At 46.3% G+C, this 27,335-nt stretch overlaps 1 protein-coding gene across 1 annotated transcript in view; it reads right to left on the bottom strand.

Annotated features, from left to right (window-relative positions):
* TfAP-2 (transcription factor AP-2) overlaps positions 1–4,538 on the bottom strand; it is a 99,904-nt gene extending 95,366 nt beyond the window's left edge. Inside the window, exon 1 of the mRNA XM_084579718.1 lies at positions 4,254–4,538. Within this exon, the coding sequence (XP_084435844.1) occupies positions 4,254–4,538 (285 nt within the window). The remainder of the gene's footprint in view (positions 1–4,253) is intronic.
* Between the last annotated feature and the right edge of the window lie 22,797 nt (positions 4,539–27,335).

The raw sequence follows: 27,335 nt of genomic DNA, 5'->3' as shown, positions 1-27,335 counted from the left end.
TGATGTACGGGGGTAAGCTCCGTAGTGACACGTTGATTATGCAGGACTGGATCGATACCCGGCAATTCTTCCACCAGATTTGTAACGTAACGTTACACGGAAGGCGCTCTGGCACCGAAGAACACCAACAGCCAGTCAGGGCAGCACAAAAACGGAGCACCGTTTCGCTTCGTCGTCTTCTCCGAATCGCCCGTTCAAATCTCCGTCGTCTATGAATGGCATGTGTCAGTATATATATATATATATATATATATATATATATATATATATATATATATATATATATATATATATATATATATATATATATATATATATATATATATATATGCCGTCATATGCTCATCATGGAGAATGGCACCGTTGGCACTAAAGAGGCTGTTTGTGTGTGGCGGAATTGGCAGGACTGCTTCGGCCAAAATCGCCAACACCTGTAGTAGGTACGAAGCAGCGCTAAAACGCAATATTTGCGTGCACGATATGCATAACACTGCAAGCTAGTGTTTGCCTATCATAAGCTGGTTATTTAGTGTTTTTGTAAACTCGGGAAAGGGTGCCCCAGTCACGAAGCGAGTTCGAACTTTTTCTGACATTAGTCACCAAGCAGTGAATGCAGCCTTACTTATACCCTAAGTCTGCATCGACGATCGTCTGTCCGACCGCTCGCTGGCTTCGGAATCGACTACGATGCGATATATGCGTGCTGAAGCATAGACAAATGCACAGCATACGGCGCGCAAGAACAGGCGCTTGACGAAGACGTCACGTTATCACCGGTATAGACAGCGGCGATGCCCGTCTGCGGAGACAAGTACATTGAAGTTCTGCTACCTGTAAGCCTGAAAGAAGCTCACACGCAAAACTTTGCTATCGATGAATAAAGGTAAGAATCGTCGCCAGGTGCCTCAAACTGGTATGTGGTCATAATGGCAAGTGCCGTTATTTGAAACTCGCTTAAATCGAACTGCCGCTTTATTCGAACTGCCGCTCCTTCAGCTCGCACAATTTTAGGAAATGTTGAACCCTCTTCATGCTCGTATAAGTCCAGGTTCACAGGAGTCTTGCATTTCGCTGTCCTCCTGGATATCACCAAGAGCAAGCTTATTTTCACACCTTTCCGTTCTTTCATATATTTCACAAGCTTGCGTTCCTTTCTTTAATACACTTCACAGCATTTTATCCATTTATTAGTTTCCTCCCTTGAGCAGAAACGTCTCGAATGCAGGCAAAAACATGGCGACGTTGCTCAGCGCTATGCTAATCGAAACCGCGAGACGACCTTTCAGTGAGCGGGACAGCTCTCAAGTATGAAAAAAAAAAAAAAGTTTAGTAAGCGAGGAAAAGCGCGCGCGAACTAAAGCTCACCCGATTCACCGGCATGACAGCGAACGGACCCAATTAGAGAGAAACGAGCAAGAAGCTAGGCGACCGCAAAATGAGGCGGGATTACATACCTCGCGTCGTCCGAGCGCGACATTTTTCTTTACCCCTAATGCTCGCGCGTCACGCAACAACGTATCGGTGTCGGAGCTGGCGCCTAATTGGAGTGATTAGTCTACGGACGTCAAAGCGCTGCGCGCCGCCGTAGCAGCGGCAGGCAAAACATTCGCTGCTGCATGCCATTATCGCGGCGGTGTGCGCAACAGCTGCAGTTCAGTTCAATTTTCTTGCCAACGCACGCGGCCGTCCCTCCCGCACCTCGAAAAGGGGCGTAGCAAAATGTCTTTCTCGAACAAGGCTGCGTATACTGCTCCTATGCACACGAGCACAGGAATGCAATGCAGCCCACAGACACAAGGCAATGTACACAACGATGAAACACACGCGCGCTCTCTGCCTTTAAACATTCACCAACTATATACTCTGCCAACGCATCTAAAAGCATAGAACGAAGCTCATGCAGGCAGGGACGGGCGCCGTCTTTAAGATCATCCGATTTTTTATACTTCTTTCTGAAGGTGTTGCGTACCTTCTTACACCTCCTTTCTTCTTGTCATTTCTTTTAAATCCTATACTATCCCATTCGATAATGGCTCAGTACAGGTGTCCGCCAGCTTGGGGCTGTCAACGCGTCTTCCCTCCAGGAGAGCACATTGTCACGCAGTTCTGGCAACGGCTGTCGTCGTACCTAAATTGACCTGGCAAGCTGAGATGACCTTTGTGTATCGCAACCACGACACATACGAGCCTCTCTTTAGTCGACGTTTTTCCGAAGTCGTCTCGATAGTAACACCACCAGTGAACAGTTTTTAACGCAAGAGTTACAGTTAACGGTGCTCTATAGTCATCAGTACTATTTCACCCTAGGTACACTTAATGAAACATCACACTTGTTCCTCCTGAAGAAGGCGGATCTTTAATTCAGCTCCACGAAAAAGCCATAACAGAGTACTCGACTCGATTACCGCTCGAGCTGTTCGCGTATCTGCCATGAGAACAGAAGAAAGCGTACTTAACTTTGCTCCAAATTGTGGTATGTCCTCGCTGCTAAAAGAGACCAACTCGCCAGGCTTGAGAAAACTGCAGTTACTATGTTATTCGAGGTCGTGTATCTGAGTCCAAAAGTATCGTAGTCCACGTGCTCGAGTAATTGCGCAGGAAGTTATGGAGATTGATGGTTACACCCTGCTCCTATATTATATGCCAGAGTCCAACAGCTGCTCAAGCAGTTTTCAGCTATTTCCCACCGAAGCATGGGGAGCTTGCACGTGACAACAGCATACCATGACTTCTGGATGTCAAACACGGATTTGTATGCACATGTGCTAATAAAAGTGCGTGGCAAGCCAGGTGCTTGGAACTGCTTTTGGATACTTGTTCACTGCTAGCGATGTCAGAAGGAACCACCGCCATGAATAGAGGTCATTGAACCCTAAGTCGCACTTAAACATACGTACCAAACACTAATAGTTTATATTTGCAGTCAATGACGAAAGTTGATGTCAATTTCAGCCCCTCTTTTGTTTTCATTAGTTACCACCAGCTTTCAATGGTTGCCAACGCGATCGGCGCGCCTATGCGAATGGCGGGCGCATCCGGACGAGTAGAGCGCACTGCGCAGAGCCACTGGGCCGTCCATTTCTACTACCCGACAGAACCGAACAGCCCACAGAACAGGTGCGCATAATCTGGCCGGTCGTATTTGCAAACTACGCTCATAGCATCATCGATCATCGAGAACTCACTGCGGTGAATAGACCGCTGGTTGTCAGAGGGGATTAGCGTCTCGGAAAACTGCTATCGGTCATCAAGCAGGCAGGGACCATACCCGCGCGCACCAGCATCGTGTTTCGAATGCAGGGCAACTACGTAACGCCAGTAGAGTGACCAAAGTTTACGTAGTGGGATTTTTTATTTTAACTGCATTCGAGCACGCCCCCATTAGCGTCTGCAGATTACCGGCATGTATAAGACGCAAACGCAAGTTCCACAATTGAAACTACAATATTGTAGATATATATGGTCAAAATTAAACAAATATAATGCGAAGTAATGCACATGAACGGTAGACATCTAAAGCAAACACGAATTTGTTAAGCGGTTTGTTTCCGCGTCAACTAGGAAAGTTATTTCGTACTATTAGAAACGCTCATAAAACCACAACACGAATGCACAATCTCTCTTTAGTCGGAACTTTCACCAAGCTGTAGATCCATAATGCAGGAAAGGATAGAAAAAGAGGGGTTAAGGGTAGGTTAATAGGTATAGATTACCGCGAAACAAGTATGTCCACAAGTAGTTTTCACCTTGGTGTAGTGCTGTCAATAACTTGTGCAGAAAATGAAAAAAAAAAAAAAAAAAAAACCCTAGCCGTAATCTGCAAGCATCCCCAAATTCTATCGTTTTCGTTAGTCGTGCAATGTGGAGAAAGCGCTTTTTACTGTGGGAATAAGGACAAGTACACAAATTCACAGCACGGCAGCAAGAAATTCAAACGCGACAGAGCGATCGCCCTTAATCCGGCAGCCATCCAGAATAATAAAGTCGCCCAAGGGAAAAAAAAATATCGAAATGGAGAGACGTACAGACGCGTTGTATCATCGCTTGGGTGCAGTAGTAGCACTCAGATCTCCCTCTTCCCTCTCTAAGCAACCTTCACCGATGGTTTCTCCTGTTGCCGTTGCCAACATCCACAGCGAGCAAGCGATCGAACACAAGAAGAAGGAGAGCGGGGAGAAGAGGCGGTGCGCAACAAAGGAGAGCCCGTCCTCGAAGCTCTAAAGGAGAGAGAGAGCGACACTTTCGAAACGTACCTCGCTGACGTCAATGAGCTCGAATGAAGAAGCGACGTCCGTGGAAGGAGTCGTGGCCGGCGAAGACGAGGTGGCGCACTGCGCCGCGTCGGACATGAACCTCTTGGCGAGCGACGTCGGGCTGAGGTCGTCGTCGCCGCTCGAGTCCGGATCGTGCATCCTGCGCTTTTTGCGGGAGGACACCGGCGATGCGGAACCACGCTCCCGCGACGCCGCACCGTTGCTGCTCGTCCTCGATGGCGGTGGAGGACTGTCTGTGCTGGCCAGCGGGCTCAGCTGAGCCATAACGTCTTCTCGGTGGATATTCGCTGTTGCTCCTTCTGCCAGAATCCGTTCTTCGATTCAGTTTGTCCGGAAGACTAAGTCCTACGGCCTGTAGCTAATCCAAGTTGTAGCGATGACGCCTTCTGTGCCTTCCCATCCAGCTCAAGCTTGCTGCGTGGTAAAGAGGTATTGGCACCTTGTCGTTCCAAGCAGATCGCACGTCGATGGCACCTTGCCAGTCCTGGACCGTGGGTCCCGGTGGCAACCATTCGGCGCCCAGCGTATGCGATCAACAGTTCGCTGGCTTCGGTCGCTTCAGCACGTGCTTCATGGCTTCTCCTCTAGCCGACGGCGAGATGACGCCTTCTCTTCGCACACGTGGTCGGCAGGGCTGCTGCCAGCCCGGAAGACGGGCAACGTCAGTCCGGCTTGCCTGCTCTAATCCAGCGCATGGTTCCGCTCGCTGCTCGCTTCGACGTCTCGGTGAAACACTGTTGGCCCTGGTAGCCGTAGGTTTTTAAAGGTGCCGGTGCATTCCGTCGATGCTTCAGCGTGCTACGACCCGCGCCGATCGCGGGCTGAGCAAGAGCAAGACTTCGTTGAGGACGCGGTCGCACCGTGGTGAATCGTCCACGTGAACTTGCTGCAAAAAGGGCAACACCACTCGCGGGGACGCAAACAGAACGTCAGACGCTGCAGCGGGCACGCCGTTTCCTGCAAGCACGCTGCTGTCGTCGATGGGATACACAGTCACACTCACACAGAGGAGGCACAGGTGAAACAAACACTTTCGCGTGGTCGATCCGAGCACGCGGTCGTTGTCTACGGAGCCGAGGGCGCGATCCAACAACAGGTGGGCGGAGGGTGACGGTGGCCTCAGGGGGGAGGTGATGGAAAGAAGAACCCCGCTGAGATGGGGCCGAAAAGAAAAGAAAGGAAAAGAAAGGGGGGCACCCAAAAGTGCCGCCGGCGCGAAGAAGGTGCGCGCGCGCGAGACGGTCGTTCTTCGCGAGTGTTGCCGGGAGCGCCGCACCAGCTACTTTGCCGCAGTCCAGCGCCACCGGCGTTTTCACCCGAAGGCAGGGGAATCGGTTATCTCTCCAGGCTATGGAGGTGAGAGAGAAGTAGCCGGGGAGGAGGACACAAGAAGTTTGCAAGAGAGGAGGCGGAATCGCGTTGCCGCCGAACGCGCGCGCGCGCGCGCAGGTTGCGCGCGGTGGTCGCCGTAGTCGACACGCGAGGGCAAGGAAAGGAGCAGCAACCAGCGCCGGCAACGCCGAGAGTACGAAACAAAAAGAAACAAGGAAAACGGCCCCAGGAAGAAAAGATGTCGAGAATCCCGTCCTCTTCAAGGAGTGGCAACCCGGCACCCTCTCCTCCGCCCTCCCTAACAAGCAAAGCAAAATGATAGCCGAGCAAGGAGGGGGGTAGGACGTTTCAAAGCAGGAAGCTACAAGTTCGCCCCGAAAGATTCCTCGCCTCCTTCTAACCCTCCCTACCTCCATTCCGCTTTGCTCTTATCCTTCTTTGTCTCAGGTAAGCTAGGCCGGAGAGGAGGCCCGGCCGATAGGGGCGGAGAGGGGGGACACCTATGCCGCCTTCTTTCTCTTGCTGTGCCACAGTGCGGGGAGAGACAGATGCTTGGCTAGGTAAGCGGGGCTTCTGATGCCGTAGCCGCCGCCACCAAAGCGGCAGGTATCCCGACCTTCAAACTGGAATGGGCGGTTTTGGACGCGCCTGAACCTTCTCTCTCCCTCTCATCGTCGCTTGGCGGCCGTAAGCGCATGTGGACCCCTCCTCATCTCCATCCTCTCCCCGCCGCGTTGCCCACTTTCGTGAACGAAAAAGAGAAGAAACGAAAACAATCAAGAACATAAGAAGCAAGAGATTTCGACACCCCTCCCTACTCTTTCCCTCCTTCTCCGATGGCCGGACAGGTACGGAAGGCGCTGCTCTCGTAAAACGAGAGAGGGCGAGACACAAGTTTCGCCAGGAATCTCGTGATGACGCCCGCCGCCGCCACCAGGTCTTCCTTTCTCGCTGCGTGTCGTCCGCGCCTATTAGCACTTTTGGCCGGCAGAAAGAAGGAAGAAAGCGAAGCAAAGAACAACGAAGAGCCAACAACCCGGAGTTTTTTTCTCTCAGTTGCTACCGAAACTGGCAGTCCCTCCGAGGCAGTATCGTTGCCGTTTCGCTCTCGGCTGCAGTGCAGACTGTTTTTCCGTGTTTTCCAAAGTTTTTCTTTCCATTCTTGTTCGGTGCGAAGCCGATGACGTTTTTGCGCGTTGCGCCCTCCGGAGGCGTCCGCGGTGACTACGGAGGGGCTGCCCCAACGAGAACGGTACATGCTGCCAGTCGCCTTGGGCCGTCTGCAGGTAGAGCGAAAACAGGAAGGGAATGACGACGGCTGCTTCAACGCGCGTGGACGTACTATGGCGACGCCTCGGGCCAACTGCGCTTCTCCCCTGCCTACGTCACTCTCTTGCTGCTGCTTTTCGCTCGAGAGACGCTCGCGTCACGTGCTGCGCGCTTGAAAGAGACCGCCTCGCATAGCGGTATGAACGCGTGCGTTTAAATCACGAATTATCTGTCATCGGAATTTCACATCACCCACTGGTGGAAGCCAGAGATCTTTGATCGTATCTGCCGCAAAATTAAAGAGTGAGAAGAAAACACTTTCCTACGCAGTGCGAACAATCGGCCCAATATTGGAGTGTGGTAATAAGGCATTGTTTCTATGGCGGACCGGACATCGCCAACATTGTGCCAATATTGGGTCATGTCCGACGCCAGCTGTGTTAAAACATAGCGTTCAGAGTGGCCTAAACTCCCAGGTTAAACGAATGTCGCTCCACTCAGGGCTGATCATCATCATCATCATCATCATCATCATCATCATCATCATCATCAGCCTGATTATACCCACTGCAGGGCGAAGGCCTCTCCCATATTTCTCCACTTAACCCGGTTCTGTGCTAGCTGCATCCACTTGACCCCTGCGAACTTCTTAACCTCATCCGCCCACCTGACTTTCTGCCGCCCCCTGCTACGCTTTCCTTCCCTTGGAATCCAGTTTGTTACCCTCAGCGACCATCGGTTATCCTCTCTTCGCACTACATGTCCTGCCCATGCCCATTTATTCTTAATTTCCACTAGAATGCTGGTAACTTGAGTTATTTCTCTGACCCACTCTGCACGCTTTCTATCTCTTAATGTTACCCCTACCATTTTTCGTTCCATAGCCCTCTGGGTTGTCCTCAACTCAAGTAGAACTCTCTTGGTTAGCCTCCACGTTTCAGCCCCATAGGTGAGTACAGGCAAGATGCAACTGTTGTATACTTTCCTCTTGAGCGATACCGGTAAGCTGCTAGTCATAATCTGCGAGTACTTGCCAAATGCGCTCCATCCCAATCTTATTCAGGGCTGATAATTGATAGCAAAGGCGGAACATTGCGCTAGGCACACCTGTGAGCACGTGGTGACGCAGTTGGCTTGTAGGGGGCTTCAGAGATGCGCCGCTCGCTCCGTATCAAAATAGCGCCGCTTTAGCAATGCTGGTGATGTTTTTAATGGGGTCGTTTCATGGAACCCGATGAGACTCTTCAATGGAATTCAATACTTTATTTTGTTTATTCGCTTGGTTTTATGAATATGCCACGGAGGCATAATGCCACCCTACGTTTAACACTACGCCTATGTCAAAACGTTTATACCACCCTATGTAAAGATATAATGCTTGCAAGTCATCAAAACTAGCGAGACAATTTGACCAATGTACGACTACCCATCGGGACCGGGGACGCAATTGATATCGACGAGCGTATTACAATATACATGCAATGCTATGGAGCGAGTACAAATGGGAATGCAAAATTGACCAACGTACACCAAGATTTATTCTGTTCGCAAGCCGCCAATATTGTCTGCACAATAGTGGCCAATGCTTGCTGTGTTGTGTTCAACTGCTGGCATGTCATCGTGACCGGCAGGACAATTTTGATCAGCATAACCTGCCATTATAAACTCCAGGGAAGACATCGCAATGGAGAGTCATTATTAACCACTGTCTACCCCCATATATTGTGTGGACAAAACCTGAAAGGGCAATATTAAAAAAACGGACACCAAGGTTTAGCCTGTTGACAAGACTTCACAATCCTGGCTGGACCATATGACAAATATTTGCCATATTGTATGCAATGTTGGCAAGCAATCGCGACTGGCAGGACAATATTGATCAGCATAGCCTGCGACTATGCAGCTTTCGGGAACCACCACAACTGCAAGGTCATCGATAACCAACGTATACCAAGATATATTTTATGTTGGCTTGGCAATAATAAAGAGCGACACTTTTGAATAACATATATATGCAAGCCATCACGCCGCGCAATGCCGAACAGCCTAAACGAGACTGTTTACACTGCTGGCAAGCCAGTGTATGCACACGGGAAATGCTGACCGTTGTTTGCCACTGTTATACCGATTCTCAAAGATTGTATCTAAAAACGGGTCAAGTTGCTGGATGTGGTTCTGTTGGCACAACCGTTATTGGCGACTTGTTTAGATAAAAAGGGCCATTGTTGGACGAATAATCGCCAATGCATTTCCAATATTGTGCCGCTGACATGTGCGGCCTGTAAACTCTCCTTGGTTAATATAGTGGCACATGTTTAACTTCTAAAGTAATGTGTGCTTGGAGGGTCACTTAATAATGGAAGGCTAGAAGTAATCTTCGACTAGAGGGGGGGGCGGGGGGGTTAGATTGCACTGACTTTACGCAGTATATCTCCCGTTTCTCATCCAATCAAATGCGGCTGTCGCGGCCAGGATACTCTCATCCTGGAGCATTGGGAGTGCTGGAAGGTTTCCCTTCAACTTTCAACCACCCTTCTAACGCAGCTGGGTTTTTCAGAGTTGCTCAAAACATTAAAGTGGAAACTCAAATGCAATGCTGATGGGCAGAACGCGCTTCTTTGTTTGCGCCGCTTGCTAATCTTTATAAAATGTGCGGCAGGACAGTTCCGGGTTTTGAGCATGCAGTTCTATAGCCGGAAATATGAAACAACTCTGTTGGAAGCCGCGCTCTTAGCATCGTAACTACTGAACCAACGCAGCAAGGTCATTCGATTTTGGGGTCGCGCCTTAGCGACAATTCGTCAAGTTAATTGGCGAGGAAAAAAAAACGATTTTTTTTCTCGCTAACTGTTTACATGTGATGAATTAAGTGACAATTCAATCCTAAGATTCGCTCCTAAACCATCTTTCTAAAATATATCAGCCTTTACCAAAACAAAACTTAGGCAACAATTTTGTTGCCTCATGCATCCTGCTACAATAACCTTTATTGATTTATTGATAGGTGACGGCCTTATTAGAGAACTCATGCACTTCCAAACTTCTTACTGGTTGTACAGGTGTATCAAAAATGTTTATTTATTGTCTGCTGATAAGAATTTTAACGCTGAAACAGCGCGCAGTATTCCGTCGTGTGAAATAAGAATACAAGTATATTCGATGCTCAAAAACAATATATTTTCACTGCTTGACGGAGACGGTGCAGCGGAAACGATACGCAAACAGGGAACAAACTCCATTCGGCGATAACCCTTCCTCATCGTCTCTCTGAGACGATATGAGGAAGTTTATCGCGTCACATTTCGAAGTCATTGTAATGTATTTGTTTCTTAAAGACATATTTTAGCGGGACGCATGGGCAAAAAAATCGAACACGCGCCGATAGTTATGCAACGTTTAGCTAATGAATGACTTACGTTGAAGCGGCTGACCAGGCGAAGTGCCAAGGCCGCCGCCAAGCACGCGCCAAAGATGTGATGACCGTCGCTTTCCAAAAGTTTTATTATCTTGGCCTTCAAGAAAAAAAAAAAAAAAACATTAAGAAGAACACTCATATGTCCACCTTTGTAATGGGCGCTTTCTTGATGTATTCTTCTCTCGGCGTACTAAACGCGTGTTCAATTCACTTTTTACGTGTGTCGCGTCTTTAAAAGCTTGAAAATTAAGCAATCTCGCCGATTTTTAATCCCAATATCGGCAGAGCAGCGCAAGCGTTATAGCCAGTTTCGAAAGTCAAATTGAAATGTGAATAACAGCAACAAAAGGAGAAAAAATGCATATAATTCGACAGTAGAATATATATGGGAAAAGCATTTTAGTCGCGCAGGGCCGAGCTTTCCTGGAACCCGCCAAGACGGAGCGGAGATATGCAGGTAAAAAGAAAGAACGAAGGTAACAAGTAAAGACAAGACGAGGCGAAAGAGGAGAAGGAGGGCACACGAAGGCGTTGTCGTCCTCTTGAAGCAGGCATTGCGGCGCTGTTTTCGCGCGCTGTGGGGGAAGAAGTGCGTCATCGTTTACGGAGTTTGTACGACATTCTTCAGCCTCGCTTTCCCTCTCTCCTCCCGTCAGGGCCCTTCTTTTTCTGCCGCCATTATTATGTCTTCTGGGCGCGTAACGCAACGCCGGCCGAGGAAGCGGTGGCGAGACCCCGTAATTCCGAGGGCCGGCTCCGCGCTTTCTCGGAAGCCACGGCGCGGTCAGCGTGGGCACGGCGCGCGAGTGGACGAACGAACGAACCGAGGACCGTTGTTGCTCCATCGGGGGCTCGCGAGGGCACGTGCAATGTAAGTCACGCAGCGGGGGCGCTCGCAACATCGCGTAAAAAAAATGTAGCGATGGAGGTTTAAACCATCTAGTGGTGCGACAGTTACGCGTGTACGAACTTGCCCAGAGCTCTTCAGTACTATACCAGTTGCGAAACTTCCCATATAGAGCCCATTTATAAAGAAAACGGCGGTTTTGATTGGTCAAAATTCGGGTCTATACGAATAGTGACGGCGCCTGCGGCCATTAAAGGAAACTGCGCCTAACTTGCAAACTTTTAGATTGTTGATAAATACGCAACTACCTCGAAAATAAAATTAGTTAAATTCTTGCAATAGTAAAAATTCTTAAAGATAACATCCATATAGGTAATGTGCAGACTGCAGAGTAGGGCATAACCCCGGGTCGACGCTTGGCCAGCGTCACGAGGCTTTAACCCGTCGTTTCCCGGCTGCTTAATAAAGTTATACATACATACATACATACATACATACATACATACATACATACATACATACATACATACATACATACATACATACATACATACATACATACATACATACATACATACATACATACATACATACATACATACATACATACATACATACATACATACATACATACATACATACATACATAAGATGGAAGAGAAGAGAGAAAAATGTGATTTCCAAAAGGCAATGATGGCAATAGCAAAAAGCTTCTATTAACCACTTCCAGATGGCTCGACAGGTCATATAGACACACGAAAAATGCATACAAAAGCTAGTCACTTTTTGAAGCGGAGTTTCGCAACTGGCCTGATCCAAAAGCTCTGGAACGTATGTCCCGGTGGGTTCGATTACATCTCACAGAGCCTACCCGAGTTGAAAGCTTCTGCCGCCGGCCAATCAACGCCTGACCATGACACTTGTCAAGTGCCACACCTGCCAGTCCCGTGTCCAATTTGTTTTTTTTTTTCTTTTCGCCAACGCCGAAAGCGCTAACGCTGATGCCAGATATTCTATACAGCGGTGTCATTAATGTGAACGCGTTGAATTTTGATTCTAGTAGTCAATATTAAAGTTGACACCTTGGTCCTGGGAAGCCAAATCGAAGATCTCGTTGTTTTCGCTACAGCACTCATGCAGGCTCCATTCTCCAGAATCGAGCACTTTTCTTCAAACCTGCAGTGCCACTGGGGTCCTGAGTACTCCTTTTCCTCAAGCTCCTTTTTCTCCCAGAACCGTGAAGGCATCCGTGCCCTGGCAGCCAGGCACGCCAAAGGCTTCTTTTTTTTTGGAAACGACAGGACTGCACCGTTCGCAGACTGTACGGAACGCCTGTCCGTGGACACAAAACCGGGTTGGTCTGGGGAGTCGGCTTCGTAGCAAATACTTCTGCAGTTTTCGCCTTTTAGTCTTTTATTCCAGAAACTTGAAGGACTGGCAGCCCGGACCTTCTTGAGTAGTATGCACACGATGCCTTGGCTTCCCCAAGGGTGGACAAAGAGAATTCAGATGAATGTGGAAAACTGGGCAGCAGGAAAAGAATGTTGAAGCGTTCTTTTTTTTCCTTTTTTTTTTTCTTTAGTGAGGTGAACAGCAGCAGCAGCAAATAAACAGGAGAGAGGGCCTGGGTGTGGGTGAAGCGCGGTGCCGGAGACAAAATGTAGATTGGCGTAGCAGGGATTAGCGACGCTGCAGGGGTCAGAACGGTAATCTGCCGCCCCACAGAGGAAGTGAGAAACGAGCTCTCTTGTGTCGGCTCGTATTTAGGAGAGGTATATCATTGATAGAGCTCCGAAAGACAAGCTATAGAAACAACTTCGGGAGGAGACGGCTTCTTCTTTTCATCTGCGGCCAGCGCCGTCAGTAGAGAGAAGCACCGCGACCATGAGCTCCCGTGTAACCCCTACAGCGCTCCTCTACATTTCGATACGTAGTTCAGTCGCTATTTATGTTTACGTATTTGTTTGGTCACTTGTTTTCCTTGCGTTTAGCTTTGCTCTTCCTTCAGATTGCTTTTCCCACTCTCGAAAGCGCGCTCTTTGCACTTGCCTCCATTAGCTTTACATGCGGTATATGGTGGCCCTTTAGAGAGCTGTTAGTCATGAAATAGCCGTAGAACGGACAAGGGAGCATAATATACGAGAAAAATATGTAGGAGCAAGATGGTGTTTTTGTTTTAGTGCCGACGAAAAAAATAAATAAAACGCCTTTACTCGATCCCCCCCTTATTTCGTTTTGTTACGTGTGTGGGTAGCAAGGTGAGTTTTCTGCTGAATTTCATATTTTTGACAGAGACCTTTACTGGTCGGGGTCTTCATGTCAGATGTCTCCACATTCATAATATGTTGCGCGAGAAGATGTATAGTGCACGAGGTTTACGCAAAGAATTTACACAGAAATGTGTAATACCGTTGTTGATTAAATCTAGCGCTGGGGCCTTACATATATAAAAATGGGATAATACATGTTCTTATTAATGCATTTCTCATTAAGCTAGCATGCACGTAGCCAGAGTATAAAATTTTATCTCGTTGAAGTCGCACTCGTGACTGTCTGCAGCAAGAAGGGAATCCCCTCGTTTATTGGTCGTTTAATGTGGCTCAGGCTGAAGGTGCACTTCAACATTTTCCCCGAAGCTTTTTTTGTTTTAATTTATTTTCTCGTTCGTGGCTGTTAGAAGAAGTAATAACGAAAACTTATGCTGACGCTTATTATCATTGTGCAATGGCAATCTATTAGCATTGGGTTTTTTCCTTAAGCTCCTTGCTTAACTTTACTGAGCAAACTGACAAGGAACTTTTTTCTCTTCTCTGCTGATCCACCCTTACGTTCACTTGTGCGAAGTCACTAGTCATTTTCATTCTTGTAAATTGATGCTTAGTTATTTTCCTTTTGACAATCTATTCTCGGTAATTTTTATATTTGCGATTCACTGTTGGCATCAATTTCACAAAATTCAATTTTGCCGGTTCTTCCTTTGGCAGCACCTCCCGGTCTCACCTTCCCTTTTCCTACTATAGCTAAGAAAAGTATTCTCTCTCTCTCCACGCTGTCACTTGCCAACCGTAGCAGGAGGCTCTTCTGTGTACCAGTTGTAGCAGGTGACAGGTGGAAGTCATCACATATAAGCTACACCAACATTGATTTTTTTTTCTTATTGGCATTCTAATGCTAACGCATTAATAGTAAACACTGGTGTAACCCTACCAAGACTGCGCATCACAAGGCCGGCGGCTGTCCACGGGGCTAAAGATAAAGGTCTACTATACTATAAGTTTTTTGTCGTCACTAAAACCGGACCTAGTGAGTCGATATGATCAGATAATAGAAATAGGATTACACGCCACGGTTAAATAAAGAGGACATAGAACTCTTTTATGTAGTTAATGCCAGAACGTGACTTAGGGACTTTGACATCTAGAGACTGTGTGTCATTGACACACTGTTGAAACAGCTTGTGAATCTGCGAAAGCTGTAGTATTAGAGTACCATGCATAACAGACCAAATCTATAATATCAGTTGATAAGAAAACAAATTGTCTTAATTTTCAAGTGGTCCGCGTCTGATGTTGACACGATGCGTGGCTTATGCATGTGCAAGATACTTACTACTTTTGTTCAAACAGCGAAAATATGCAAAAATTGCTTCAAAAGTATTCAAAACATATATGCCGAAGGTAATCTACGGTGCAAAAAGGTGGTCACTGTATATTGCTGACAGCGTTCTGCAGGAACAGAAAAGCGCCGATGTAAAAATCAAAATCCTTTGGCTTATATATACGCTGAGTACTTTGGTGCACAAAGCACTGCTTTCGAGCGCGTGTGCTCAAATGCCTTATGATCCTGTGCGGAGCTCAACTTCCTTTCTATCCAACGCGTCCAAGTTCGTTCTCCTCCTTTACACTGCTCTTGACCGTGCTTTCGACGATGACCATTCTTACAGTGCGATTATGGACGGTCCTTTCGTACTACCGTGCGACAGTTTCTGAATTCAAAAACACCACACACCAATCACTCCACGGGCCCTGCCAAGTTCACTTACACTGCTTCTCAGTGTCAACGTTCATGTGAATATGTTTAATTTTTTTTTTATATGCAGTGCTCCCTGAGCTCTTCTCTGCCCATCTCAAATACCAGCCAAAGGAAGACAGCCACTAACGAGACCTTACATGCAGCGTATGTGTACAGAAAATTCGACCCTAAACGAAGACACGAAGTCGGCATCAACCCCATGAAAATAGGTTTAGCGCTAAATGTAGGGTGTCCTTGGTCATCGCATCTTATGGGTCAATAAATGGCCAAGATGTATAAATGCATTTTTGCTTTCTAGCCATATTTAGCACTCTGAATAATCTGTCGCTAACACTTCCAGTATTCACAGTGTGTATTTCTTGCTAACTCTCTCCGACTGAGCTTCATATCACCCTCGTTAGCTGAAGCTAGTGCACGGCAGAATAGAGGCCTTTTCAAATAAGATTCATTATCCCTTTTTTGAGCTTCATTTGATTTGTATTTTTGCCAATTATTAAGCATTTCATCGCTTTTATACACTGATACTTTGAACGAGTGCATGAAAAACGCTCAATGGGCCAGTCGACGCCTTTTCTGGAGCTTGAATGAACCTGGCTCCTAAGTATTTTTCAACAGACACCATCCGGTCCAGCAGGTGTCGCTCGTATTCAAAGTTTGAGCTGAACAGAGCCCTCCCACATTGGTGCTGTGGTGAGTTTTGTATACCACACATCGTGGGGCTGCCAGCGCAACACAGCACTCCCTAACCAGATGATGTATTAACATTAACGACGCGTATATGCCACTATTATACATACATGAAGTACTCAAGCAACAATCCTAGTCGAGAGTATTGAAGGATTACCATCCCAAACTATAATAAAAAGCCTTCTTAACCCTAATGACGAGGATTAGCTAATTACCTTCAAGAGCGTTCTTTTTTTGTATGACTCGAGGGATCGCGTACTCCGATCACTCCATCTATACAGCAGGCCGAGGCAGCTCCATATGACAGCTATCGACAGCAACGGCACGGAACGCCTTGCGGCATTTCCTGGGCATTTGTAGAAGTTCGGTCTTAGAGTGGACGCACACTGGCATGCGCAAATGGGGAAGCGATTGATGTCTGAAAAACGGCCAATTATCCACGTGACACATGCAAGTATGAGCGAAGAATGTGCAGGAGCGCCACATCGTCGGTCGATAAATTGAGAAACAAAGCCACGATGAAGTTCGGCTACACGCAGCGATAAGGCATGGATCGAGATAACGACAAGGGTCTTCGGTGTGACCCTAGAGCGATATACCAGTGACACGGGGTAAGGAAAACACAAACCAATAAATAAAAAGTAATCGCCAAACACACGTATGGTAAACAAAGGCAAAAGACAACCCCGAAGAGCGCTTGTCGCGTTGAGGCTGATCGAAGATCGCCTAATAATTGGGTGCCCCGCGCGTTCAACACTTTAAATAAACGAGGAAGCCAGCGGTGAGGGCGAGGGGAAAAAACAGAAGGGGATTTCTTTACTTTTTACTTTTCGGCGACTGCTGAGAACGACGGGCGCTCGTATAAGGAGGTCCGACCGGCGGAATGTTCCAGACGACGGCCAATTACTACGCCTCGAAACGGAGGCAACATCGATCACTGAAACGAATGGCCGGCCTAAGTTTCAATGACCCACTCGGCGAAACGGGAGCCACGTATACGTACTTACATGCACTGCGGACGCAGAGAGGCCGTTTCCGCGTGTCGCCACCAGGACAAACGCGCTGAGGCGACATGCACGCAAACGGCATCGGTGGGTTCGACTGCGTCCGTGCAGCAGGGGATGACTGGCACGCGAGACGAGCTTGTAATGCTAAGCCGCAAAGGTGTACGCATACACACCTGCCGAAAGACCAAGCAAGCGAAGAACACGCAGTGACACGAGAGAACTCGGCACGCCTGTCGGCGCGCTTATACTCCGAACACGCGAGACGTATTCGCTGGAAATGCATGATGCAGGCCTTACGGATAAATGATACAGGCTGCGTAGTGTTTTCCCGCGGTCCCGTTAAGCGGCGAGCCATTTTAGCATCATGTTCGGTAAAATATAAGTTATTTCTGGTCACTTTAATTCAAGTCGCCTTATTTTCAGCATTTAACCATGTTGATATACGTACTAACAAAAAACTGTAAAGACAACTCGACGGCATTCAGTGTCGTCAAGCTGTCATTAAATAGCGACATTCAGTGCTTGAACTCTAGCAATCGCATGTTCGTTATTCGGATATTGAAAAGTGACAACTCCGGGTTTAAAGCAAGAATAATTTTTAAGGATATTTGACTTAAGCACATCCAGCAACGTAAGGTATATATATATACAGAATTAAAAGTTTTTGTAGGGCTAGTTGGCCCAGTATGAAGAAAAAAATTATTCGAGCTGAATTTTTCAATGTCAGGGCATAAACAAGTTGTTTCAGCCAAGGTGCACATGGAGAGACAAAAGTTGCATACACTCTTTCTAATTTAAAATTATTTCAAGAGCCACGGGTAAAACAGTAATTAGTTAAGAATAATTATTCAATCAGCGTAAAAAAGAGCGATCGGAAGAATGCATAGTTTTTTTTTTTTTTTTTCATTTTGGAACATATCTGGAATGTCTTGTATAACTAGCTGTTGGTGCCATTTAATGATCCCGCTAGAGTGATTCAAGAGCATAGGGACATCGAAGCCCGCCTTCTCAGTGAGATACAGTATATTGCAGAATAATACATGTATGCTCATTTATGCGTGACTGATGGTGATCGTTTTCTCATACGCTAATTATTCATTACACAGAAGACACAAATATAAGACACAAATTTATTAAAGTATAACTTCTCGCAGGGCTCCCGTGGACAAACGCTAGTTTTGGCTTACACTTGAATTTTCGTTTTGATCAGATAAATGAAGGGACGTAGGTGCTTCGTATCATCGTTTTCATGGTAAACATGGCTCTAAAAGGAATATTTGGAGCACCTAGTGGAGGGTATCTCGTCAAGTAATTTCTTGGTAAAACTTACATCTCTTGAACACCGCACTGCAATAGTAAACACTAGATGCACTGACACGTGGTCTGTACCACATTTTAGAACAAACTACAAAGTACAATCCTTAACTCATAATCTTCCCGTTTTTCTCAACAAACATAAAAACACAGTTGGTTTTAGTCCTAAGCAGTTAAGAACCTACTTCGTGCATATATAATCTATTCATGCATGTGTTCTTTAAATATCATACTCACCTTTACGAACTTTCTGCATTGAGCTTGTTCCATTGTTTTCATCATTGATCAACTTTTTTGTTTTGTTTTCATGTCGTGCTGCAGAGATATACATTGTATAATACTTTTGATGTAATGGTCATATTGTTAACGAACTTTTGGAATCTGCTGTTTGCTCCTGCTCTGTTGTGTACCGGTTTCCTGGGCCTCTGTCAAGCTGTTTGTACAGCTTCTAGCCCAGGCGACCATCCACTTGTTGGAAAATAAATCTGATTTGATTTGATTTGATTCGAAGTATTCATCGCGAGATTGACCTAGAGGTGGCGCCACTGTCGCTTTGATAGTCTGGATTGGCAGCCAACGGCGCTCGAAACGCACGCGGCGTAGATGCTTCCGAGTTTACGGCGGGTTTGTCGGCGAAGAAAACGCGCCTTCTGCAATGCATTAGCGATTTACTCTTTAGTGTTACAATATTGCAGAAACAAAAATGGGATTTGGTCAATGCTGCGGAAAAGAAGCGCGGATTTTAGGAAAGCAAGGCACGCAACTACCCATACTTTAGATTAACAGGCGTCGTTTCGCACCCTTTCTGCGTTGTACGGCGCTCATAACACCACCTGCATCTCAAGACCCCAACCCCTAAACCCCTTCCTATTTTGCGGAATAAAGTTTTATACTACTACTACTACTACTACTACTACTACTACTACTACTACTACTACTACTACTACTACTACTACTACTACTACTACTACTACTACTACTACTACTACTACTACTGCTACTACTACTACTACTACTACTACTACTACTACTACTACTACTACTACTACTGCTACTACTACCGCGCTCCTGGGCCTGCTATTTTTGTAGTTTTGTTGTGCCACTTGCCTAATGGCAGCTTTCCTTTTATTATTGCCTTTTCAATAGTGCGTGCGTATCTTACACGAGCTTCAGACAGGTAAATTTAGTCTCAAGCCCATGCAGGTGCAAGGTTCGTGCTTTGACCGTAGTACTTTTGAATGAGTCGGGACACAGCCTGGTTCATTATATCTACGGCTTGAGGATGAAGCTAGTTAGATGCAGCACTTACAGCGCACTTCCCGGCGGGCTATCGTTGACAGAGTGCGCATCAACTCTGGCTAGACAATCAGGCACAGGTATTCCCCAAAAATGAATTTACGCCGACATTGTCGCCGCACAGGAAAGCTGATTGTTCAAGTGTCCAGCGCTAAGGACTGAGTTTGCAGAAACGAGATGAATGCTTCTTGCGGCCAATGTCAGAGAATTTGGTAGTGTAGCACTGCGCCAGTAACTAAACGATGCCCTAAAACCGAGTAATATAAAGAATTTCTTATGTTTGGGGAGTAGAATAATAATTGTTTACAATGTCAGTAAATTTCACTGTGTGAGAGAAGTTCTACACATTTGACAAAATTTAGAGCAACCAGCAATAACTTTCAATAACGTTAAAGTGCCAGCTACGACTAAGTCGATGCGAAGACGAAAATTTTGAGAGGCTGAAGATTTCATTATCACTACAATCATTTAGCAGTGGCTCAATCTTATGCGAAGAAAAATATTAAGTCTGCTTACAAGAAAGGTGCCAGATATAAAACTGTCCAGAAAAAAAAAATGTAGTTCATCTTATCATGCGACTATAGTAAAGACGTAATTATTTCCGAACTAAACACCTATAGTCAAGCCCGTATAAAGTTATATTCAATCCCCTTGTCAGAAACATCGACTTTGCTCTGTACACAGCAGTAACACTTGGACGAAAAGAGATTTTAATGGGCTACTAATAAAATACATTGATCTATAGGTGTATTATGTAATTAGTGCAAGCATTACAGGTGCTGGAAAGATATGTTTCTGACATGTTTGAGCTTCTCCCTAAAGCAAAATTTGCTCACTGCCCTGTTATGAATGCGCAGAAGCCTTCATCAGAAAAAAAAAAAAAAGAAAAAAAAATGCCTGTGGGGTTTAACGCGTCGAAGCGATATCGGCTATGACGGATTATGTAGTAGCAGGCTTCGGTGTCGTTGACCACTTGGGGTTGTTTATAATGACTCAAATTCCGCAGTAGAGGAGCGCCTTGCGAAATGGCCGCGATTGAACCCCCGTCCTCGAACTCAGCAGCTCAGTGCCTTAACACTGAGGCACAGCACCGCGACGGAGGTCTAACAAGAAAAAATAAAAAAAGAGAAAGAAAGGAAAAAAAAAGAAAGTAGAAGAAGAGGAAGATACTCAAACGACTCGATAGTGCATACAAAAGACACAAAGTGGCCTGTTCAAACCGCATTCTGCTATGCAACAGTCTGCGGTCGCATGCTTCAGTAGCTGTGATATTCCGAACAGAAACGGGAATATACGATTTCTGAGCGCTTGCATTCAGTTGTATTGACGGCAGCGACCTGTTTCGCTTTGACACGGCGCCTAACGACAGCATCGCTCCGTTTGAGACGCCGCGCGTAAAATAATCTCAAGACAGACTGATAGTGTCATTATCTAGCATGACATACTCGATACGGACACGCATTTCTCTTCTTTTTTTTTTTTCATAGGCCATGGGATGACAATCTGTTCACATTTATTTTTCAATAGGCAGGCAGGTAAGCAAAAGCGCGCAGGAACCGGGAAACAAACAAAAACCAGGCTTGTACATGCCGCACAAGCGCACGTAAATCACTGCTTGCTGGCACCCGACACGAACCACGGACGGTCTCGAGGGAGAGCGCGCGAGCTCTCCCTCGAGGCCGGCCGTGCACGAACACGCATCCACACTCTGTAGGGTTCACCGCTGCGCCGTTAGGTGGCGACCCTGTTGCGGCTGCGTACACTGCGGTTTGTATCTGAAGGAGTCTACATTTCCGGTTAAACAACATGGCGGAGCCGAGGAAGCAGCTGCGATAATAATTACTAAAAACTAATTGCAGAAGACTGTCAATATCGGCGTATTCATTTAGTTAAAAGAGACAATTTCGAGCGGTACCCGCAAGCACGACTGGGCCTTATAGGGATTGTTAGAGCGTTACGCCTTTTTGTCGTTGAAAATAAATAAATAAAAAGACAGAAGAAGAAGAAGAAGAAGAAGAAGAAGAAGAAGAAGAAGAAGAAGAAGAACACAGCAGTCAAAACGAAACAAACGCGCTCAGAGCTTGGCCATAAAACTTGCTTCGAGCGAAGCGGGACAGCCAAGCAGACGACACTGGCTCCAGCTTGGTCAACGCGCATTCTCGTTTCATCTTCCGACTTGCTCTCTGCTTCCCCTGAACTCCGCCGCGCTGGGCATGCGACGCTCACGCGTTGCATTTAAGAAAGCGGAATACTGTACGCGCAAGACAAAAATAAACATGAACCACAATTTGCCTACACTACACAATTTCTTCTCCCGAATAGTTTCGATTTCAGTTTCAGGTTGCCGAACGGTGGTTGCCACGTCGAAAGTGAGGCCCTCAAAAACTACAATATAATAGTTATTTTTTTCAGAAGCAGATACTCCGTTTTCTGGGGAAGCTTAGCGTTAGAGTTCGCAACTTCGCATGAATGAAAACTGCAAAGCAGCGAATATATATTGTAGCTTTTATATACGTTACGGGATCTCATACAACTTTGATGTCGGAATCTTCATTCAGGAATTCGAAACAGTAACTGAAAGTACAAAATGAAACGCTGAATTACAAATTATTTACTTACTGCTTGAGACTGAATTCTATGTTATGATCCATCTTTACTAACGTTACACACAGTTTCAAACGAAATTGCACTAGGAAAAACATTTTTGCTCCATCCATTAAACTCTGACCATAGAGCCCACATTGATCATATTCGTCATGCTATCTTTATTTTATATTTTGCACCAGAGGGAGTCGGCAAGGACAACTGTCAAACTGCGCCAGTAAACGCTGTAATCCAGGCAGGAGGTCGGCAAGGTTCAATTTCGCGAATGGCACGAAAGAAGGAATTGAATATGGTAATCATTTTATGACTGTGAAAAGGCGGGAAAAAACGTGTATATTCAGCCTTTTGATACAAGTGACAAGGCGATGGCAACTAGGTTGTAGCCGCTCCTTCCAAATGATACCTTTCTAACTCCATAGGGCGAAACGGTGAAACCCTCCGTTTAGAGAAGCTTCCCTTATAAAAATGACCGCTGGGATGAGAAGCGTGCAAAATCGCAGGAGAGAGAAGAGCACGCCCTCTCTCAAAACCCATCAGTGCAACTGGTCGCGCCATCTACCGCCTACTCTCCAAACTAGGTGAAGCGGCTCAGCCCTCAGCGGCGACGAAGGCGGCGCCGCGCTCGCGAAGGCGCGCTGCGCTGATTGTTACCGGGTGGAGAGGACCTGCGACAGAACAACAGCAATAACCATCCCGCTGCCGCGCCGCGTGCCCGTGACGTCACAAGGAGGTGACGTAACAATCGAAATAAGCCAAGCTGGGAACTGCGAGAGCATCTCTCTTTTCCTTTGCGCTGCTGCGGTCGCCATCCAATCACGTTTTCAATGTTTCTTTTTCGGGACGCATCTCCTCTGCGCTTACCTTCGTTCTAATGCGTCGGAAGCCAGCGCAGGCGAATCGGAGGGGAGGATTGATTAATGATGCACGGAATCAGGAAATGCCCGCTGATCGCAGGTGGCGGCCCCTGATGTTTGGTAATGCTCATCGATTCATCACGATTATCAGCAGCACGGCGAGGCCAATTATCGTTCCTCGTGATTTCGGTGGGACGAGGTTTGCACAATGCAAGGAATAAAAGGAATAAATAAAAGGTGAGAAGCGGCAGTCGAGAGATGGATTAGGGCGGTGTAATTTCCGCTACCAATTGCGAGCCAAATGTCGCACCTTGACTTTATTTCAAAGTTTTGCTTTCTCGTCCACTTAGGATAGTGGTTTCTCCCGCAAAATTCTCCGCGAGCTTGAAAATTAACTATGGTACCAATGATTGGTTGCGGAAGCGGCAAACTCACTCATGTTACACAAAAAGAACTTAGATAATGTTGCGTAAGCAAGATCGTGTAAGGCACTGACTTGTTTCTTAAGTCAGCGAATGCCAAAGAAACCGAGAAGTATCAATACAAGTTGCCATCCAGAGCTGTGAACAAAATATTGCAAGGCAGCAAAAGCACGTATATACGACCGCTTCAAATACATGGCCTACAGTTCACCGTTTCTTAAATATAGGACACACATTTTTTTTTTTATGTGAGTTGTAATAAGGTGTTAAGTTTGAGAACACATTATTGCTACACCTGTTTTCATTGCATGTCATCTGATCTTGTGTCCCACTCTGCTCAATGCATTTTGTTGTACCACTCTGTGCATTGAACTTCACCCTTAATTCAACCGTGTTATTCACAACTTCTGACCTTTGTCGCCGAAAATGAATCACTTCATGGCAGGAAGGCCATGCCATTTTATTCTTTTCGCTCGTTCCGTTTCCTGCGGTTGTTGCATTGTAAACGAGTAAATAAAAAAATTAATGAAAAGGTTCTGGTACACGTGAGAATCTACCTTCCTGTATTAGGCATTTTGTAGACTACTTACGTCAGGAAGAGTAACCCTAAAACAACCTTGCAGGTAACCGAAATCCATTGTTAAGCAGAAAAGGCGCTTTCGTTTAGCGGCTAATGGCGTTGGAAAGCATAATGCTCACATTGTCGTAGAAGGGTCTTGATTAAGCGCGACGAAGTTTTAAATTTACTGCTACAAAGAGTTTGACAAACAAACCGACAGACAGAGAGAGCATTGATGGTTTTGAGCAGGCAGAACAGCGGTTGATTTGAACGCGCAGATTTGACATGAATTCAACGGTACATTTTTACTATACTATGTCGCTAGTTTGCTTTTTACGGTCTTTGTTTTTCAGGTCCTCTCATAATGTGTGCATAACATGTAAATACTGAGTTTTCAGCAAAAAGCTACGGCACAAATGTGGGCATCTAGATGCCCTGCTTATTTTCCCCCCTCTTGCGTATTGGTTTATTTGCTTGCTCTCCTGCCCCCAGGCTTACACAATCATTGTGAGGTGCATTCGTGGAAGCAGAAATCATACACTACCCCGCCTGCCATTTTAAGCAAATTGCCACAAAATTCACGGAGTGATGTCACCAAATGACTCAAGGAGCAGGGGGCAGAGCAGTGTTCCCAGTATGCGCTATGTATACCAGACGTCGAAGAAACGCGGTCGTAAACTACGTCCATCCGATACCGCAGATATGGCAGAAGGCGCGGTTTATGTGAAACGCCATAACACGCCTTTCCGCTTTAATTTTTGTCTTTTCCGCCAACGCATACAAAAACGAAACACTTCTAAGTGAAGCGTAGTTTTCTCAGGTTATATACATATGCTATAAAAAAGACTGATAAACAGAAAAATAGAACAGAGCCAGCAAGAGCAGCGAGATTGCATCACTGCGTTGTGCGCGACAAAAGAACGAACGCAACGCCACATTTCCTGTTGAGGGAGCCGCGCCCCCGAGTTCGAGCAGGACGACCGACCGTTTCGCACCGGAAAGAAAGAAAGAAAGAAAGAAAGAAAGAAAGAAAGAAAGAAAGAAAGAAAGAAAGAAAGCAAGAAAGAAAGAAAGAAAGAAAGAAAGAGAAAGGAGAGGAACAGGAGGACAGAAAACGTCGATCAGTCAGAATGCCCTTACGACGGCTTTGGAAACGGGGCATATGGCACTGAAGATGCAGACGCTGGCTTTGTCATGATCATGGCATTGTGCCCTAGTCATGGACTGGTCATAGAAGCAAGATGGAGTGGTTGCATGCATATTGGGGCACGAAAAAGCAGGTACCGGTCACTATGTCTCAGTCAAGATTGTGAGATACTGTTAGGAGGTGGGTCATTTAGTAAACTTGATCCATTGTTAGCGCATGCGCAGCACTCGAGGATGACAAATGCAGACGGACGAACTGTTCACTTCTTCCATATGCCGTCTCCGAGTTTTGTGCTTGTGTCTAGAAAACATCTAAGCATCTCCATACGGCTAAGACTCCTTGAGAGCTGCTTGTACCGAAATGTTACCACATTTCAAAGATAAATACGACTTCCAGTGAAAACGAAATTTTCATAGATTACAAAAGGCAAACAAAAACAATAACAACAAAAAAAAAATTCTGGTGTAATGTTAAAGCAGCTTTTGCTTAGGCAGATATATAATCTCTGCGTTCCAACCAGATGTAATAAAACATCAATGATGTAGGTGCAGTAAGAAGCTTCCTCACTAGTAGCCATGCCAGTTTTATGTTATTATATTCTATTGCATAGAGAGGTCAGTTCAGTTCAGTCGTTCAGTCGTGTCCGACTCTTCGTGACCCTATTGACCATGTCACGCCACGCTTTCCGGTCTCTCACTATCTTCCTAACATCACATAACTTCATCTGCAGTGCCTCGAGGATGCCATCTAACCATCGCGTTCGCTGCCTACCCCTTCTCCGGCAACCCTCAACCTTTCCCAACATCAAATCTTTCTCCAGCGACTCCTCTCTTCTCATCAGATGACCAAAGTAGCTGAGCTTTAACTTTAGAATTTGACCCTCCAATGTGCAGTCAGGGTTTATGGTCGACAATATTGACTGATTTGATCTTCTGGCAGTCCAAGGAACTCTCAAGAGTCTTCGCCAGCACCACAATTCAAACGCGTCAATTCTTCGGCGGTCAGCCTTTTTCACAGTCCAACTCTCGCATCCATACATCACAACTGGAAAGACCATAGCACGAGTTATACGGATCTTGGTTGGCAGACTAATGTCTCTGCTCTTTACTAGGCGGTCAAGGCTAACCATTGCTCTCTTTCCCAGAAGCAGGCGTCTCCTAATTTCATGGCTGCAGTCTCCTTCCGAGGTAATCTTGGAGCCCAAGAAGAGAAAATCTGTCACTGCTTCCACTTCTTGTCCCTTGATGCTCCAGGACTTGATAGGGCAAGACGCCATGATCTTTGTCTTTTTAATGTTTAGTTTAAGCCCAAACTTCTCACTCTCTTCTTGTACGCGCATCAGAAGTCTCTTGAGTTCCGCTTCACTTTCTGCAATTAAAGTGGTATCATCCGCATATCTAAGGTTGTTGATACGTTTTCCAGCAATCTTCACTCCAGCTGAAGACTCGTCCAGACCAGCCTTCCTCATGATGCACTCTGCATATAGGTTAAATAGGCAGGGCGACAGTATGCAGCCTTGCCTCACTCCTTTCTCAATCGGAAACCAATCAGTAAGACCATGCCCAGTTCTGACTGTGGCCTCTTGCCCTTCATACAGGTTCCTGAGGAGACAGATGAGGTGAATTGGAACTCCCATCTCTTGGAGAGCTTGCCACAATCTGCTGTGATCTACGCAGTCAAACGCTTTCGCATAATCAATAAAGCAGAAGAAGATGGGTTTCTGGAACTCTCTTGCTTTTTCCATGATCCAGCGAAGGTTGGCAACTTGGTCTCTAGTTCCTCTGCCCTTGCGAAACCCAGCTTGCACGTCCGGAAGCTCCCGATCCACATACTGCTGCAGCCTACCTTGGAGGATTTTCAACATCACCTTGCTAGCATGCGAAATAAGCGCGATCGTGCGGTAGTTGGAACAATCCTTGGCACTGCCTTTCTTTGGAATGGGGATGTAAACTGACCTCCTCCAATCCTGTGGCCACTGCAGGGTTGTCCAAATCTTCTGACATAATGTATGCAGAATGTTAACAGCGTCATGGTTGAGGTTTTGAAGCAACTCAGCTGGAATGCTATCAATTCCGCTAGCTTTGTTCTTAGCAAGGCTGGCTAAGGCCCATTCAACTTCACTCTTCAGGATGCCCGGCTCAAGATCAGTTATCACAACCGTCTTATGTTGGGTTTGCACATTCGAGTCCTTCTTGTACAGTTCTTCTGTGTATTCCTGCCACCTCTTCTTTATCTCTGCGGCTTCAGTGAGGTCCTTGCCTCGTTTGTCCTTTATC

Source organism: Amblyomma maculatum, chromosome 9, assembly GCF_055883805.1.
Source record: "Amblyomma maculatum isolate TAMU_Amacu chromosome 9, ASM5588380v1, whole genome shotgun sequence".
NCBI classification, from domain to species: domain Eukaryota; kingdom Metazoa; phylum Arthropoda; class Arachnida; order Ixodida; family Ixodidae; genus Amblyomma; species Amblyomma maculatum.
The sequence above is the reverse complement of the archived record's forward strand: the minus strand, read 5'-3'. Positions and strand labels throughout refer to the sequence as shown.